Raw genomic sequence first — 19,591 nt, forward strand, 5'->3', positions numbered from 1 at the left:
GCCACTCAGAAAGATTAAATACTTTGCCTGAGGTCTGGTTAGTAAACACTAACTACTCAATCCATAGACTTCTGTATAAGGTCACTGACAAATCTGGCATCATGTGGTGTAAATAGGGCACTAGATATTCCATTCTCCATGTAGATTCACACACAATGAACGGTCTTCTGACATCTTGCTTTTCAGATATCTTGATAACTGGCAGGCAGTACTCCAGGTTTCATTCTTTATTTGCCACTATACATTAGTAAATTGGCACTTTCATCAAGATGTCTTCCAGATGTCTACCCAAAATTAGTTTTTCTCATTGTGATGATATTTAGATGAATTTGAAAAAATGTTTTCATTTCAAGCTTGAAAACTCTGAGCATGGCAACAATCAAGAGTAGAGCACTCAGCAGAAAATGCCAACTGGCCTTCTTCCTTCCTAACCACCAAACTGGTTACCACATTTCAGCACTAATGTTTGTTTAAAAGCTTAATGTCCAAAAGATATGAAGAGAATAAAAATTGTGTTATACTTGCTTTACCAACAATTTTCTATCTCAGAATGTCACTGAACTAATAAAATTAAGAATTATGTAGACTATAATTCTTATCAGTAAGGGAAAATTTATCATATGATAGTGGTAAGGACCTTGAGTTAAAGTGACTACATTTATAATGTCAAGATAAAAGGCCACCAAGTTATGTAGTAAAATGAACACTATTTCTGAAAACTCTAAATGGACCTTTGAATATCAGAGAACCTAAGTTTAGACACTGATATAAAATAAAATTTTTAATGGATTCCTGCTACAGATCTTAAATGAAAATCTGGCCATATGATCTTAAACATTCTAAATAAGGAATAAAGGACTTCTGTTTCTGAGTAGGATGGAGTAGCCAGGGGCAGAGCAGTGCTTCTACCTAGAACAAATAGAAAAGCTGGAATAAGTGCAGAAGGCATCTATTTAAAGTCCAAAAGAACTAAAGAGGCCAAGACTCCAGGGAAGGATGAATCTGAGAGTGATGAGCTCACCTGTCACCTCTCTTCCTGCAGCCAGGGCTTTTTCCCATTCTGTGCGCTGACAGTAAAGCTGATCATGAAGCTTTACTGGGGAACACAGAAACCAATAGAGCTTTTGACAGACACTGGTGGAGGTGGGGGGTTCAAGCACACAGCTGATATTTATCTTAGAACATTGACAAAATACTGGGGCTGAACAGGGCAGGGCAGTAGATTAGAAAACCCAAGTAAATGCCTCTGAAAAGCAGAGTGGAGGTTTTTAGCAGTCCCCCAAGACTCCTTAAGCTAGAGACCTGCCAGGCAGACAGAACTCAGAGAATGTACCAAGCTCCAGCTTGAAAACAATGAGAGCCCAAGGTCATCAGAATAGATGGAGCCTTGACAGAACCATAGTCCAGACTCAATTCACCAGCTCCTGATTGGCTTAAGTGATCTTCCACCAATACCTACCTAGGGAAAAAACATAACACCATCTGGAATCACAATTTTTTATACATAATGCCTAGCATTCAATAGATATTCACTCATCATCCCAAGACAGGATGACACAACTAGAAACCAAGAGAAAAAGTAGATAATAGAAACAATTCCAGATCCAGCTGTTAGACTGTGCTGACAAACACTTTAAAATATCCATAATTAATATGGTCATGAAAGCATAGGAAAGATGGAGAAAGAGAGGATACAAAAGAGATTTTTGCTGGCAATATAATGTAGTAAAAAAAGGACTAACTAGAAATTCCAGAACTGAAAAATATAATTTCTCAAAAGGAAGATAGTATGAAAAAGGCTAGACCGAGAAAAGTGCAGTTTGCAAATATGTAAATTCCTTTTTAAGTGCAAATTAGAGAAGTACACAGTGAAGAAATACACATAACAATATATTGAAAAAAGTAAAAATCTTAAAGATGGATATAGATAGATAATATATGTTCTAAATGTTCCAAGTAAAAAATAACATTTTTATAGTAAAACACAAATATAAGAACATAGGTAAAATACTCAACAGGTCTTCACTGATGCTTAAGGATAGTGAGTGTTAGATGAATCAGAATTATTTACTGCATATTTTGTTTCTATATAGGTTAAAGAAGAATGGTCTTTAAACAACAAAGTTTGAAACAACTAAGATAAAGAAGAAATTCTAGCTCAAAGTAGATGAGAATAGTTAGAGACTGTTTCAAATGAATTTGGGCTCCAGATTGAGATTCATCACATGTCAGAGTTCTGAGAAAACTGCAGATGTCAGCAATCTTTGCAAATCTACAGAAAATGGGAGAAGGGCCAGAAAATTAGAGAAAGAAAAATGCCCTGATTATCAGATGGGGGAACGGCTGGACTATGTGATTTACTGATCAATAAGCTTTATGCTGAAAACCAGGGCAATAAAATTATCACTGATCAGGCAGATTGTGAGCACTTCGGAAAGAACCCTTAGATCACCAGGAGTCAACCTAGTTTTTGCCAAATTATTTTACACAATTGATAGGATACTGGGTAGATAGACCTTCCTTTTAGCAGCATCTTTCAACAGAGACTTGAGAAAAAGATTGTGAAATGCTGGTTAAAATAAACTACTACTGGGAGTGTCAATGATTGTTTTAAAGACTGGTTTATCAATTGATTGCTTAATGGATTGGAGTATCAACCTGCCCCTCAGACACTTTTATTAAAGATCTAATTGCAGCTGTGGGAGGCTTACTTATTAATATATGAAATTAAACCCAGGAGAGATGGCTAATGTAGTAGATAGCAGGCACAAAATTAGTTTAACAAGATGTAATCATGAGTTAAAACTAACAAAGTGATATAAAGTAGGAATAAATATAAAAGCTCACACTTGTATGTAACAGATAAGTAGGCGACAAGGATATAAAATGGGAAAGACCCATCTTGGCAGAAGTTGCAGTAAAAAATGTGATGCAATTACAGTTTTCTTTCATCACAAGCTTAACATGAACCAATAAAGTAAAATTATTGCTAAAAGCACTAGTATAATCTTAGTTCTCATTGGTAAAGAATGATGTCCACTTTGTGTTGAAGTGGTACTTTACTTTTTGTTTACATTTTATGAATGGTTTTGAGAAGTCATGGACAATTCTGGGAGGGAGGATTAGGATGAAGAAAAAAATAAACCAACTCTTAAATAATAGAAAGGATTTATATCTAGTTAGCTGGAGAAGACTCAAATTAGACTTTGCAAAGGTTTTCCAGGTTTGAAAATTTTTTGAGTGTAAGAGGGATGAAATATGAATACATTTTTCTTCTCTGTGGATCTATAGAGGGTTAGAATCAGATATGAAGAGAGATTCAACTTAACATTAAAAAAAGAAACAAACATTTCTAGAAGCTGGCATTTTCTAATATAAAACAAACAGTTTTAATAGGAAGATACTTGAGGTATTGAAGGAGAAGTGGATTAACCATCTTTTAAGAATAAGAGTTCTGTAGTGAATGGGCCTGAAGTTGATATAAGTATTCTAGCATACTTTACAAATCTAACTTAACAACTAAAATTAGGGTACATTTCTAAGTACAATGGGGCTTCACTATGAAAGTCTGGTGTTATAAGATATTCTTCAAAATGAAGGTTCATCCTAGATGTTATCTTCAGCCTCTGGAAATCTTGTAAGAATCTTGTTGCATGCTCTCAACATAACTCAGAACTTTGGGGTGAACCTCTGAGGACTCTGTGTGATAATAACAATGTTGCATTCAAATTATTGTTATTCTTTCTTCTTAACAAACACAATGGCCTTCACATGATAAACTCACAAGGGGTCTAGGACCAAAGAAGCACAGAAATGCTGCGCTTCAGGACTATTCGTGGTGAATGAAGCTAGAAAGAACTTCCTAAACCAGCCTGGCTGAATGACAGTTGAAATTTTGAATTTATGATCTTGACTTTGACAAGTAATCCTTGAAGAAGGTGTGACTCATTTAATGTTGTTCTTACCATATTTATTAAATTAAGGAACTCGAGCCCAAGGTCATGCGTTAAAAAACTCCTCTTTAAAAATAGCTGCCACTGCTTCTCCATTGAGTCAGACCAATGCTTGGCTTCAGCACCGCCCTCCTCCTTTCGTAGGATATCAGTTTGGTAAAACTCCTTTAGGCCCTGACATTGCTTCTCTACCTGAAAAAAAGAGAGAGAATATAAATGAAAGTTAAGAACACTTCAAAACATTTTTAAAGGGAAAAATACTAGATTCCAGTGAAAGCCTATATAAAAATTTACTTGGAACCTACATTTCAGACTTCTTTAAATAATTATTAAGTACTGTCAACTTACTGAAAAGACACAAATCTATGTAGGTTATTGACAGACCAGACTGACTACCACTGGATAGTAAATTGAGCTGACAAGTTTATTATCCAGAAGACCTAGTTACTGAAGCCAAAATCATATTTATGTACTGTACATGTGTATGCTTTGCAACTGGGGACAATTTATGTCAAAGACCAATGTGGTTTCATTTTAGAGCTGAGTTTTATAATTCAGAAGAAAGATAAACATATAATATCAAGGATTACAAATCAAAAGGAAATGTAAATCAGTGAAAAAATTATTCCTAATCAGTAAATCATGACTTGCTTCTCCTCAGTGATAAGCCAGAACGAAAGAGTACTAATAACTATGAATTTTCTGTACATGTATTAATATTAAACTGCCTCCATGAGAAAATGTTATTGAGGTTACTTCACCTCCCTAGAATTATATTTTCTCATTGGCTAACCAATGTAAGCAGTACTGGATTATTTTAAATCAGTCTCTTTGGATAGAGTTTATATAAAATCAAATGTGCCTGTAGAACTATAGATTAACACAAAACTGGGTATTATAGAAGTAGTAGAAAAATTTTGAAACAATTTTTTAAGCATTTTGAATAATACTTAATAGCCAATGGGCTTCCCTGGTGGCTCAGATGGTAAAGAATCTGCCTGCAATGCAGGAGACCTGGGTTTGATCCCTGGGTTGCAAAGATCTCCTGGATAAGGGAATAGCTACTGATTCCAGTATGCTGGCCTGGAGAATTCTATGGATAGAGGAGCCTGGTGGGCTACAGTCAATGGGATTGCAAAGAGTCTGACATGACTGAGCAACTTTCACTTTCTTTCAGTATAACAGCCAATAGGACAAGACTCAAGAGTTCATAACTACTGAAAGCCATCTAAAGAAGGTACGAAATTTCAGGCAGTGGTTAGTCACTATATTTTAAAGATTTTAACATTGTTCTTAATTTAATGAGTGCTGCAAAGGGCACTCACAGAAGTTCTCTCTTCTTTCCCCATATTCCATTTATTCCTGTCTCTGTTTCACTGATGCTTATTTCCTCAGCCCAGAGTGATCGTTCTCAGTTTTCAACTCCTACTTATCCTTCATGAGATAGTTAAAATGCTACCTCCTCCAGGGGGTCGCCTAAGATTTCATAGTAAGAACTAAGCATCTATCTCTCTGGGCTTCCAAAGATAATTCTGGGAGAAAGAGAACCGTAAGCAAATTATTATACCACGAAAATAAGTATGCACACCATGTTCTGGGCACACTGAGGTGGGACCACCAACTCGATCTAAAGAAACTGGAAAGCACAATGGAAGTAACACTTGATTTGTGCCTTTCAGAATTGTCCAGGGTGACAAGGAACAGGAGAAGGGGCTCCAGATGGAAGGAATAATGAGTGTGAAGGTACAAGGGGGAAACACGGGCTGGTTAAGAGCAGGATAAACGATCCTGGTGTGGGGGAAGTCCAGATAGCACACGCTGAGTGTTAAGACGCAAGCATGATCATTGGGTTGGGATAAAGCCAGCCAGCAGGTTTCAACATATTTGGTACTCTACTCAACATGATGTAACACACTCTCGTTCGCTTGAAACAACTGGCAGCTCTCACAGTGACTCAAAATCAGCATGACAACCATCAGAACGTCAGTGGCATTGTGCACTACAGGCTGGGTGCCAATCTGATGGGCTGTCAGTTACGTGAAATTCTCAGAACCTAAACTTTAAGTCATCTTCCTTTCCTAACTGCTCAAAAACAAACCTCCTTGAATGGAAGTAAGCATGTTGTCATTACAGGAATTCCCTTGAATATGGACTAGTTTCTTTTTTTTTAAGTGAATTAATAATCAACTATAATACATTATCCACTTGAGAGTAAAAGTTATAATTTGCATCACAAATTATATTTGTTATATTGCCTGAATTTTAGGAGGTTACACGATCAGACGTGCTTTAGAATGATCATTTTTTGAAAGGCTTGAAAGGGAGAATTAAAGAAGGCAGAGAGAACAGGCAGATATAATTTTCTTTCTTTAACCTCGGCAAGGATGAAGAGGACCTGCACTGAGGAGGTGATGATGGTACAAAGATGGGAATTCAGAAATCTCACAGGTTGTCTCTAAAGACAGATATGGGATAGCATGGCCTTCAGAATATGGAAAAACAAAAGGGAGGAGACTAGGGATTAAACCTCAGCTCTGATGTTTACTACCTGTCTTGTCTAACTTCCTAGAGCTTCAGTTTCTCTCATTTGTAAAGTGAGGATAATAGTGAATACATATAGGGATATTATAAGGATGAAACAAAATCAGGAATTAAAAGTTCAGGTATTGATACAAAATAAGTGCTCATTAACAGAGGGATTAGAACAGACTTTGAACTTCTACACAGGACTTCTGAAAGATGGTGGGGTCATTAATCCAATGCCAAAATACAGAAGGAAACACGTTTGAAGAAAAGATAAGCAGTTGTGTTTTGTTGAGTTTTAAGGAGGCTACAGAATACCAGTAGGTAGTAGTATAATTGGAAGTTGAAAATATTGGCCTGGAGCTCAAAAGAGTTGGGGCTGAAGAACTAATTTTGGGTTACTGATGCGTTGAAAACCAAAAGTGTGTTGGTTGGGGGTGATTTTTACAAGGAGAGTGTATAGAATGCACAAAAGAGAGAGCACAGGCAAGAACTCTGTGACCCACCACACTTCCGGAACAGAGAATTGAATCAGGAAAAGGAAGTAAAAGATAAAGAAGCACACAGGATGATTACCCCAGTTCTGTGAAATATCCAAATAAGGCAAATCTATAGGGACAGAAAACAGATTAGTGCTTGCCTGAGGCTGGGGGATTGGCAACCAGGACTGACAAAAAGTATTCATAGGCTCTTTTTGGGGTGATGGAGACATACCAAAACTGGAGTGCACTGATGTCTGCACAATTTTATCAATAAATACTAAAAATCACTACATCCTACAATAGGCAAATTTTATGGTATGTAAATTATACCTCATTAAATCTGTTTTTCTTTATAAAGTCAAAAGAGGTAAGTATGAGTAACTGGGTTAAACAAATACGGCAGAGAGATCAAGTGGAATAAAGACTGAAAATACACCGTTTCATCTGTCAACTAGCAAGTAATAAGCTTATAAGAGTGTTTTCAATGGAGTGAAGAGTTGGTAAAAGGCAAGACTGAAAGAAGGATAAACTCAGTGGCAGTGGGATGAGGATTGGAGAGAATCAACAAGAAGAGGAAAGAAACGTCATCTTCCCATCCCATGAGTCCAGATGGGAAAGGAAGGAAAACTAGAGAGTGGCAGCCGTAGTGAGGGCAAGACTGCTCGGGAGAACTGTAGACGAAAGAGAGGGAAGAAACAGAAGCAGCAAAGTTTCAAAATTCAAGAATGGATGCTGAAGCTACGTTCTGAAGGATTCGGGAGCAGACAGGGAGGTGCCGAGGGCTGGTTATGGGGGGACACACGCGGAAACCCCACTTTACTGGTGACAGTGGAGGAAGGGAGAATATGTCCGTGGGTTTGGAAGCTGATAGAAGACAAGGCAATTTGGCTCAATGGACTCATGTGTTTTTTCAGTCACATACAAGCTAAGGGTGCAGATTTAGGAATGGAAACTGTGGTAAGAAGCTTGAGAGTCACTACGGAACGGGCGGCAACTAGAAGGCATATGGTAGCGGGGGGAGGGGGTGCTCAGCTGAGGAGAAGACGCTTGAATTTGTAACAGCACCAATCAGCACAATTGTTTGATTTTCCACAGGAGTGTCTGGGAGCTTGGAAAGAAAAGCAGAGTAAACAGTGTTGGGTTGATCTAGAATTGGGAATTGCCAGAGTGAGGGTGGAAGCCAGGGAAGTGAGGGTATGGGGAGTATAATGGAATTGAATAAGCTGGCGAGGAGAGAAGGAAAGCCCACGGGAGTAGGAGGCTGGACAGACTGAAAGCCCTGCCAGGGTGGGGACAGGAGCCTCTGCCGGGTGAGAAAACAGAGTGAAAGCTGGGCAGATGAAAGGACAGGAGGTCCTTCTGTGAAAGTGCTGTCTGTCAAGCTGAGGTTTCAGTCCTAATCACCAGGCCCCTGGTCCCAGAGGCCAGAGTGGCCAGTGAAGTAATTGATGAGCTGGGAACTAAGAAGGTACATTTTCGGCCATGAAGATGCAGAGCAAGAATCTCTTTGTACCTTCTCCACCATTTCAAGTTTGGAGAAAATGTTCATCAACAGAGCAGCCTGTCAGTTGCAGCACTTCTGCCAAACCTTGAGAGTTCAAGGATAAGAAAAATTGAAAAAAAAAAAATCCAGGATAAAGAAAGATGCGGAAAAGGAGACAGTGGTTTCCTGAGACTTCCAAGGCCTGGGCACGGCCTTCCTCCAGATGGCGAGAACTCAGACTATTGCAGAACGAGAGTAGACAGAGGCAAAGAGGGCAGACAGGCTCACGGTGGCGCGAGGTAAGGGTGAGTGTGGTGAGGGCACTGGAGGAGAAGGCTACGTGCCTTTGGTGACTTCACCCCTGAGTAGATTTTGCAGAGCTCTACCTGCCACTGAAGCAGCACCCTTCTCCCTGAAAGGAGAGTGCACACAGGTGCCCCCCTGGTGGCTCAGTGGCAAAGAATCTGCTTGCCAACCAAAAGACGCGGGTTTGACCCCTGGGTCGGGAAGATTCCCCGGAGGAGGAAATGGAAACCCAGTCCAGTATTCTTGCCTGGGAAATCCCATGGACAGAGGAGCCTGGCAGACTACAGTCCATGGGGCCACAAGGAGTTGGACACAACTGAGCAACAGAGCATGGGTACACTGGGGCCAGAGTTAAGAGGTGGGACTCTAGCACTATTCTTTTTTTTTTTTTGTCTTTTTTTAAAAATATAAATTTATTTAATTGGAGGCTAATCACTTTTCTATTACTGATGTCACCTTCAAGAAGCTGGGACCTTCGAGAGACGGAATGCTAGTCCACCAGAGGGAATTTCACTGATTATTTAGTACAAACCAGTCAAAATAATGCTTCCTAAGAAGCTCTCAGAGGAAACTTATTAAGAAGCATTAAACAAGACGGATCTGAGATCAGACTCAACAGACCATAATTTCTAATTCTGTGTACTTTAAATAATTCATACACATTGCTTAGGTATTTTGAAGAGACTAATGACTTGCTTTAAAATAGAAAATGACTGATTTTTAAAGAATTTTGTTTTATGTTTAGAATATTGTAAATAATGGCAGGCCATAGTAAAAAGTGTTTCAACACAGCCTCTTTGTTGTGTTGCCAAAGACGTCAGCCCATAGGTACTGTACCTCCTCCGATGATTTTAGAAATGCCACGTAAGTTTGCAGGACTTGTGACCTGGAGTTGATGCTTTGGCCAAATATGTTTAATTCTTCCTCTAGCCATTTAGCTTTAGAAGAAAGCGATGCCAGTTCATCAAGTTCAAAATCATGTTTCTCTGTCAAGAGTTTTGCAGCTGCTTCTAATTCATGTGATGTCTCCTACGAAAGCCAAGCACAGGGGGTCAGCAGCTGACAGGGGAATCATGAACACTCACATTCCATTACCTTCGGTTCAGCCATCTATTACGATTATTAATTGAACTTGTACCAAAACTCTCCTCAATAAAAAGGCACATATTTCAAAATTCAAGAAAAGGCACCGCTAAATGAAAAGCATCTCAAATTACTCTTTCAGTCTATTAGCTATACTTCTTATTTAGAACATTCTTTTTTGTGTGTGTAGAGATAGAAAGTTTTAGTATGAAAGGTTATAAAACAGACATGTTTAAAATAATTATACATAATTGCTTTATGAAATTTACCAGTAGCCCTAGAAAGTACTTAATTTTATTAGATAAGAGATGGTAAGTTTATAGAAATTGTTTACTCATTTTTTAATTCAAAAACATTCTATATTAATTATTCAGTCTCCTTAAAATCTCCATTTATAAGTTTTTTTTTAATTGATTTATTTATTTTAATTGGAGGCTAATTACTTTACAATATTGTAGTGGTTTTTGCCATACATTGACATGAATCAGCCATGGGTGTACATGTGTTCTCCATCCTGAACTCCCCTCCCACCTCCCTCCCCATCCCATCCGTCTGGGTCATCCCAGTGCACCAGCCCTGAGCACCCTGTCTCATGCATGGAACCTGGACTGGCGATCTATTTCACATATGGTAATATACATGTTTCAGTGCTATTCTCTCAAATCATCCCATCCTTGCCTTCTCCCACAGAGTCCAAGAGTCTGTTCTTTACATCTGTGTCTCTTTTGCTGTCTCACATATAGGGTCATCGTTACCATGTTTTTAAATTCCATATATATGCATGTAGGGAATACGGTACAGATGAGGTCTGAATAACAAAGAGTCAGTGAATTTTACTTGCCTAGGGTGGCTCTTGTATGTTTTCTCTTGAGTGTAATTTCTGGCACATGAAATTTAACCACTGACTCAATGGATGGGTAGGCATGCACTACATACATGATTGCCACAGACAGAGCTATGTTGTGAGACCAGGCTAGGATCCAAGCAAACATGAAAGGCGGGAGCTACACCCTCATTTACAACAAGGAGGGATTGTTCTTGCACTTGTATTTAATACACTTCCCAAATACTCCACTAACCAAAGGTAACTTTCATTTACAAGTGCTGCTTCCCCAGAGTACTCTGGGAAAAAGGAAACGAAGGAGTTTCTCCCTATGAAATGTCCTCCTTTCTCTCAAATTTTTAAAATAAAAAAATGAAATTGACTCCAGGCATGTATTTCATTTTAGACGTTTTAAATAATAAATTTAAAAAGTTTTTTTTAAAATAATGAATTAAAAACACCCCCTTAAATACTGGTTCATCTGTGAGTTTCAGGTGGGGATGCTATTTGTGAAGGAGACTCCTGGATAAATTAGGAGATTGGGATTGACATATACACTTTTATATACGCTGCTGCTGCTGCTAAGTCGCTTCAGTAGTGTCCGACTCTGTGCGACCCCATAGACAGCAGCCCACCAGGCTCCCCCGTCCCTGGGATTCTCCAGGCAAGAACACTGGAGTGGGTTGCCATGTCCTTCTCCAATGCATGAAAGTGAAGAGTGAAAGTGAAGTCGCTCAGTCGTGTCCGACTCTTAGCAACCCCATGGACTGCAGCCTACTAGGCTCCTGCGTCCATGGGATTTTCCAGGCAAGAGTACTGGAGTGGGGTGCCATTGCCTTCTCTGTTTATATACACTACCATATATAAAATAGATAATCAACAAGGACCTACTGTATACACAGGGAATGCTACTCAACATTCTGTAATAACCTATATGAGAAAAGAATCTGAAAAAGAATGTGTGTGTATATATATATATATACACACACACATGTATAGCACTTTGCTGTATAGCAAAAACTAACACAAAATTGTAAATCAATAATACCCCAACATAAAATAAACATTAAATTAAAAAAAAAAGAAATGATGGGATAGCAAGGCCGTTTTCCTGAAGACATGGGTACTTGTTTCACCTTCCTAACCACCTGGTGGGGCAGGCAAGGACCTTATGCAGGAATATTCGAACCCAAATGCCATGCAAAAGGGGTGAAAGGATGCTAGAGAAAATTTCAGATAGAGGAAGGGGCATCTTTTGTCTCTAAACACTGGGTGTGCAAACAATATTTTTTTTAAACCTCCTGGAATCTGCATTAATGAATGTTGTGTTTGGTAATTTTCTTTTGCAACTTACTCTAGCAGAAAATTACAAACAGCCTTAGAGAAGCACTCTCCCTGCCTCCTCTGGAACCCCCAGAAGGAGCTGCTAACATCTCCCAGGCAAGGAAAGAGGGCCAAATGAGTGTCTAATACCAGGCTATAATGCTGAGTTTCTGTGAGTTCAAACACCCTAATAAATGCACATATAAGTAATTTAGATGCATATACTAGTAGGATTTTTTAAGTCATTATTTGCCATAATACTAATTTAGAATTGCAGCCCTTAAGGGAGCTAGGATTAAATTTTATAGCTACTGAAAAGAAATTATATTTATAAAATCATAACTATAATAATAACTCATTTTATTTACCTTAGCTTGTTTATCTAGTTCCAGATATTTACTCAAAATCTTCTCTGATTCACAAAGGCTGGAACCAACATCCATTGCATTGGAAAGTATTGTGCTGATTTTCTGAATGGACATTTCAACCTTCAGAAATAAAGAATATATTGCAGCCTTAGCAATAATTATTGATATATATGCATGTATATGTGTAGGAAAGATAGATATTGCTCTTTACTTTCCCATTATACTTTAATATATATCAATTTAATCTAAAAATGGTCTAAAATATTTCATAATTTTATATTTAATAATGCTGCTCTTCATATGAGGTAGTATTACTGACCCACCAAGAAAGGACAGATGTTTACAGATATTTATCTTATTAATAGCAATGAGATATCAGCAACAATACACATTCTCTAAAAATTTATTATCTATATTACCTAGAAAGGATAATGCACTTGTCAACACATCAACAGAGATGAACTTTTCTGGTTCCTAAAATCACAATCGTGCACTATATGCTGAATGGAGCCCAATTTAGAGGTACATTTTGAAACAGAGGTTCAGCACAAGTATTAGATCACTCTATGGATTATTTTATTTAGGGCTGAGAGACTCTAGGGCAGCACCACTTGGTATATATGTGATAACAAAACACAGCAGCATGCTCAGGAGACCTAATTGATGGAAGTGGGTGACTTCAATATACAAGGATAGATGGATAGAGTGACCTGTAAAGGGTTCTATTCAAACAAGTTACTGCCTTGCTCTGACTAGAGTCCATACTTCCCAGAGTCAAATTGGCTCTGACTTCACAGTAGCAAGACAATTAGCAGTGGCTGTTTGAGCTTCTACTGTTTTCTCCACCTCTACCACGTTAGCTTGAATCTCAGGATCCAGGGAATGCAACACTACGGCTGCCGCCGTATGTGTAATCTCCCTGGACCCGAGCGTCAGAACAAGGCTTACATTCCCATCTCTGGATCAACAATAGGCGAGGAGGCAATATAGATAGAGACTTGATTATTTAATGACCTCTCCTGTGAAGTCTATTAATTCCGCTTGTGTAAGTCAGACATGTAAGTTCATTGAGGCAAATTAAAAAAAAAAAATCATTGAAAATTTGAGACCCAGCCTTCGCAACATGGTTCATTAGCATTAATGTCATTGAGATACTACTAGGCTTTGCTATAATTCCATCCATAGACCAGTAATTTTTGTTTAGTCCAATAGTAGCTGCCTGGTTTCATGCCTTTTTGAAAATAGGAAATAAAATTCTTCAAACCGTTGTATTCACTTTGGAGAAAGAATTTTACAGGTCTGGTTTTATTCAGAGTGGCCTTGGTAGTTTGCACTGTCTTAGTTCAATAAATTATGATAATGGCAATTTATTCCTGGAACCTGTAAAACTCATGATTTTTTTTTTTTTTTTTGTATCAGCCCTCTGGTCTTTTAAAAAATTTTTAAATTTATTTTTGGCTGCACTGGGTCTTCACTGCTCTGCTGGCTTTTCCCTAGTTGCCATGAGAGGGGGCTACTCTCTGGTTGCAGTGTGCAGGCTTCTCATTACAGTGGCTTCTCTTGCTGTGGAGAGGGGCTCTAGGGCACGTGGGCTCAGCATTTGTGGCTCCTGGGCTCTAGAGCATAGGCTCAATAGTTGCGGTGCACGGGGCTTAGTTTCTCTGGGGAAGGAAGGATCTTCCCAGACCAGGGATTGAACCTGTGTCTCCTCTGCTGGCAGGTGGATTCTTTACCACTGAGCCACCAGGGAGGCACTATCTACTATTCTTCTATCGTATGGTGCCATGTCAATCAAAGCATGCATATGGGAGCCGTGCACAGAACCATGTACATCAAGCAGAACACAATCCCCATTGTGCCCCTGGTTCAGTGAACAGTTAACACAGTTCTGTGCACAGTGAGAGCTGCCTTTGTGTAAACATCCTTGAGGCTGGGCGGCAGGAAGGATGACGCTTCTAGCTTTGGCAACCTGGGGCAGGGATGGTTGGTGAGTAGCAGTGAATTACAGCTTCATTCTGTTTGAATGTAAAGCCTGACGTGGGATGAAGGGAATCCTGAGACACGCCCTGTCCTCCCACCATATGGGCCCACATGCCGTCATTGCTATACCATCATCTGTCACCACCAGGTAAGGGGCCGCATCTAAATAGCATTATACCTGAAGGAGGACGCAGTTTATGAAATTACCTCTCTTAGGTGGCCCTCCACCAAGGCTGTGAATTGCTGTCTCTTAAGAGCAAATTCCTTGTGCGCCGAACACTGTTGAGTCAGATGTTCTACCCGTCTTCTGAGGCAGCCCATAATCTCACGGACACCGGTCACCCGAGAGCTGGATGGAACAAGCCAGCTGTTAGTTCACTCCACCCTTAGAGAGAAGCCCCAGGAACAGGGAACACTGCAAGATGACTCTTCCATAAGTATGACTTGATAAAAGTTATTAAGCTTCAGGCTTCAGGATAATAGAAGCTAAGAAGCTGTAGTCCTGGTGCAGCACAAAGCAAAACCAAATGACGTTCTCTTGGTTAAGTCCGTCCTGAGGGAAAGTATGCGTTACGCGTTTTTGCAACCAGGTCTAATCTTCCTTCCTAAAGACTCACTTTTAAATATTTCTCTAAGATGTTTTGAGAGCCCTGTGGCAAAAAGCACAGTATGTCTGCCAAGAGTTTTCCTGGGAGTTTATTTGAAAGCTTCATTTATCTAAAGATGATCTTTGAATAGAAATGTATATCAGCCAATTAACAAAACACTGCCTTACCCAATAGGGTAAAATATTCACATGACATTAGGTCTGGGTTCTGAATGATTATGAATAGCCAAGGCTGCAATCATTAGGTGAAAACCAAACTATCACAAATAATGAGGAATCTGATGTACATGTTCATAAAAGGAAACCAAGCCTCATATTATAATTTTGTACCTGTTAATTATACACAGGTATAATTTTCTCACAAGGGCTGGCCTTGTGAGAAAAAGTGACATGGCAGTTCACAAAATGAAAATGCCTTTAAAACAGCAAAGGAACTTTGAGTTGGACCCCCTTTGCTATGGTCTAAAGACACACTAGCACGTTTCCAAACCATTTCCAACACAGGCTTACCAGCAATGCCAGACAGTGAAAGGACACAGCTGATGCAATGAGCACTTTTATGGTGTTCAACCTATCTCTGAGACAGAGCCTCTCCTAATATGTGAGAAGCTGAAGTCTTTAATTTCCCATCAGTCATTTCCTTCCAATACTCATGAAGATGAGCTGATAACTCTTATATTTAATTACCCAGAGTTTAAAAAGATCTTGGAACAAGATAGAGAATTCAGTGGTTTTACCTCAAATAATTAATTTATGGCTTTGTAAAAACGAATTTAATTAGTAATGAAATGAGGGCAGGATCCCAAATGCCTGAGAGGGAAAGAGACTTCACAGGAATGACAATGAGGCTGCCAAAGAGTTGAGGGCTCATCAGGTAGCTTGAGAATCTTGTCGAATGTACATGGGATTAGTGTGTCCTGTGGGACCACCAGAGGCCCAGAGAAGCTTAATTTTGGAGAAATCTGATTCCTGACACATCGCGTTTCAAAACATTAAAACTTGTTCCACATTTTAATAACTCAGAGACGGTAAAGAGTATAATCAAGAAATCAGGAGAGTTTAGGAAATAATTCTTCATATCCACGAATTCTATAAAAGTAGTGTATTGGTAATAGTAATCATATTTTGACTATATTTTAGACTTTGTATGCTAAACAGGTCCTTAAAATCCCAGTTGTCCTATATGTTATAGTTTTCTGTAAAATAGGCAAATTTGGAATGAGAAAGATAGAAAAGGTGAGTAAGTACTGTGGAAAGAAGGTACAGAGAATACAAAAGGTAAAGCTTGTCAAAGTAAATGGGAAAGCATTTTCTAAAAATAATCCATTTATGGTGACAAGGCACCATTTTTAATGTTTTAAGTAATCTCTTCTAATTCTCATAACTACTCTGTAATCTGGCTATGACTGTTATCTCTGTTTTGCAGGTGAGCCAAGTGAGGTAGAGAAATGCTCAGCAACTTACCCAGGTCACATTTATTAAATGGCAGGGCTGGGATTTGAACCTATTCATCTAATTTGAATCCACATTTTTTACCACCTCATGGTAATTTTTCTGGGTCGCTGAAATACGATGGCGGGAAGGGGGCAGGATATTCTTTTAAAATTTCACTTTCCCTTGAACTGACTGTTGATGGAAGCAGGATAAGCCTGGCAGGCATGCTCTTCTGAAATTGGCAGTCTTGGCCAGATAATTCAATGTCTGTTGGTAGTTTGCAAAGTGACCACTAGAGGGGCCTGATACCTTGTTCAGATTCACATCTTGAAGGTCCCTCTGGCACAGAGAATGGAAACAGGAAACAAAAGCAAATCAAGCATTTATTCTGTAAAAATACTGCTTTTTAGCAACTCACAGTTTTAATTTAGATGAATCATTCAAAGACCTAGGAAATCAGTCTCATTTTGTGGTGATTTATACCTTATCTTGTATATCTACTGCATTATAAATTAAGGGAAAAGGCAATATTCTTTTCATTCATTTATCCTATGCAACCTTGAATACAAAGCCTTGTTAAGAATTAAATCAATGCATATTTTCAAATTAAATAAAATACACTTTGATCAATATTTAAGGGAAGAGAAGACACAAATTTAAGGAGCAAAAATATATGCACAGATAGTTATGGTATTAAAAATGTCACTAGTAACAGTTTCCAACAGTTTTTAAACAAGGATGACATTGCCCTTTGCCTAGTTATAGAACTTTTAGGCTATCTGAAAACTGCCCAATTTCTTCTTTGATGGTTTAGGATTCATAGTTAGGTTCACTGATACTTATCTCCTCTGTTTCAAGTCTTATAGGGACAGACTGAATTGCCTGTCCGTGTGCATACCCTTCTTATCTGTGGCTTAGACCTCTTTTTTAGTATAAGTTCTCAATCATTTTGCTCGCGACAGCCAGCTCCTGTTTTCCTCTGTGTCCTCAGCTAGACTGTCTCTGTCAGGTGAGGCATCAACCCCTTCTCTCTGAATGGAACCTTTATCTGTCACACTCCTGACCCCAGGTCTGTTTCCTCTCCTTTCCTCCTTGATGAAAACCTAATCTGCAGATTATAACCGCCCTATCCCACCATTTTCAGCTGGAACCTTGAAAAATTGATGCCAGATATTTTCTTTAGAAGATTCCAAACATTTCTTTTGAACATTCCAAAACATTTTAAAACATGTATAGCCTGCCTATTGCCAATTTCCTCAGAGTCTGAAATGCAGACTGTTTGATCAAAGGAAAAATATGACCTCAAACTCTGCCAGCAATTCTTACATGAACTGAAAGTAAATTAATAGAATTCCATTAGTCACCCAGTATTACCTCACAGTAGTGTCACATAAGTGATGGAGCAAGAACTGTGGGCAGACAAAAGAAATTTGGTAGAACCAAGTTCCCTGGGTATTTTGTTTTGACTCAGGACACACTGCTCACGTGCTGCCTGATGGGGTGGGAGAGAAGCGACCAGTGGACCTGCTTTCTAAGCCTAACAATCTGTGGCTCTGTAATTTACATTGGAAATATTGCTTGATCATCAGGCACTCTATGAATGGATTAAATGGTTCCTGCCTGTAGTATGAACATGGGGTATATTAGATTATTCTTCATATCGATTTTGACTTCTTCAAGCATCACAGAGGCTCATGAATGACAGACTGTGAAGGCTTCTTTAGATGTTTCTTAGAAACTTCACCATGGAAGTATTTTCTCCCCTATTCATTAAGCCAGGAGAGGTGAGAGCAGGGGAAAGAAAAATTATATTTCTCCCTAGAGAGCACAGACATATTGACTTCTGGCTCAAAAATAGACTGTTACATTTCCTATATGGAAGCAGTTGCCCTACACCTTTGCATTTGTTACAAACTGAGGCTGCAGAAAGGGAGTAAATCCCAGTGCTAATATGTTTTAATGATTCTTTCTGAAGAGCAGCAAGTTGCTTTCAGACCTTTCATAAATTACTACTGGCAGTCCATCTGGATTAGGAGCTGAACCAGATGTAAGCACTTGACAGCTTACTCTATCTCATCAGAAGGAATCAGCTGATCATATTTTTCTTATTGTCTATGGACAAATTATACTTTGAAAATGGGAAAAAAATTATCTTCCATATCTTTAGCTTGCTACTTGTCTTGACAGGAACTCTTCATGTTTAACATCTTTATTTTGCAGGAAACAACCACCTCTCTAGTTTTCATCCCTACTTTGAAAAAGTACCATTCCAACTGAGGAAATGAAATGCATGTTTTCACAATAATTTTTTTTTCTGACTTATGTTGTATACATTTTGAATCACTGCCCACCACACGGATATCACACCCACACACATCTCTCATACACACAAGACAATAAAGAAACATAAGTAGTAAGTAGGGCTGAAGCTACAGGGTTCCTGGGTTCAGATCCATGCAGAGATGCTCACAAATTTCATTCCTATGAGGACAGAGAAACCAAAGCATGCACTCCGTGAAGGGCACAAATCATTAACAGCGATGGGGTTTTCCCTCCTTACAAAAGGAGATTGAAAAACTCTACAGCTAGCTGCTGTAGGAATCAGACACTGCCGGGCAGTCAGGAAGCCCCACTCCTCCCCACCCTGGTTTTCTGGCTGCACCTCTGAGAGCCACAGTATCTCCATGTGAGCTTGGGTGACCCTGATCAAACAGCAGAATATAGCTGCTGGACTGGAGACCCTGTAGGTCCGGGTAGAAGTCGCTGCAAAGCTGCTCAGGAGGAAAGAGAAAAGAGGAGAGGACAAAGCAAGGACAATGAAGCTGAACAACAAACACTTTTCATCTAGAGGACAATCTACAATTTCAAAGCACTCGAGGAAAATGAATCCCAAGGAAAAACACCCAACAATCAAAAGCTAAATGTACTCCGTCTGAAATGAAAATAAGTAGAGCAATCAGATGAGAGATAAAGGAAAAGAGAGATAAAGAAAGAGAGATAAAGGAAGAGAGAGAGAAAAGAAAAACCAATACCCATAATAAAGAAACAAAAAAACTCTGAAACAAGAACAGTCAGAAATAAAACAAGATTGCATAGAAAAAAGGAGTTAGAAATCCTAAGGGTGAAAATAATACAGTTGTGAAAACAATCAGAAGAATTCATTGTTGAAAACAAAGGGAAAATTAACAAGAGAAAAATGAATCTGATTCATTTTTGAGGGAATGCA

At 38.9% G+C, this 19,591-nt stretch overlaps 1 protein-coding gene across 4 annotated transcripts in view; it reads right to left on the reverse strand.

The window, feature by feature from the left end:
* The window catches only part of CCDC141 (coiled-coil domain containing 141), a 235,062-nt gene that overhangs the window by 50,182 nt on the left and 165,289 nt on the right, over positions 1–19,591 (reverse strand). For all 4 annotated transcript variants that reach the window (XM_040227726.1, XM_040227724.1, XM_040227725.1 and 1 more), the window contains exons 9-12: positions 14,532–14,673; positions 12,345–12,464; positions 9,585–9,776; positions 3,966–4,145 (exon numbers count right to left, since the gene is read on the reverse strand). In XM_040227726.1, the coding sequence (XP_040083660.1) occupies positions 3,966–4,145; positions 9,585–9,776; positions 12,345–12,464; positions 14,532–14,673 (634 nt within the window). The remainder of the gene's footprint in view (positions 1–3,965; positions 4,146–9,584; positions 9,777–12,344; positions 12,465–14,531; positions 14,674–19,591) is intronic.

This window comes from Oryx dammah, unplaced genomic scaffold (assembly GCF_014754425.2).
Source record: "Oryx dammah isolate SB20612 unplaced genomic scaffold, SCBI_Odam_1.1 HiC_scaffold_27, whole genome shotgun sequence".
NCBI lineage: Eukaryota > Metazoa > Chordata > Mammalia > Artiodactyla > Bovidae > Oryx > Oryx dammah.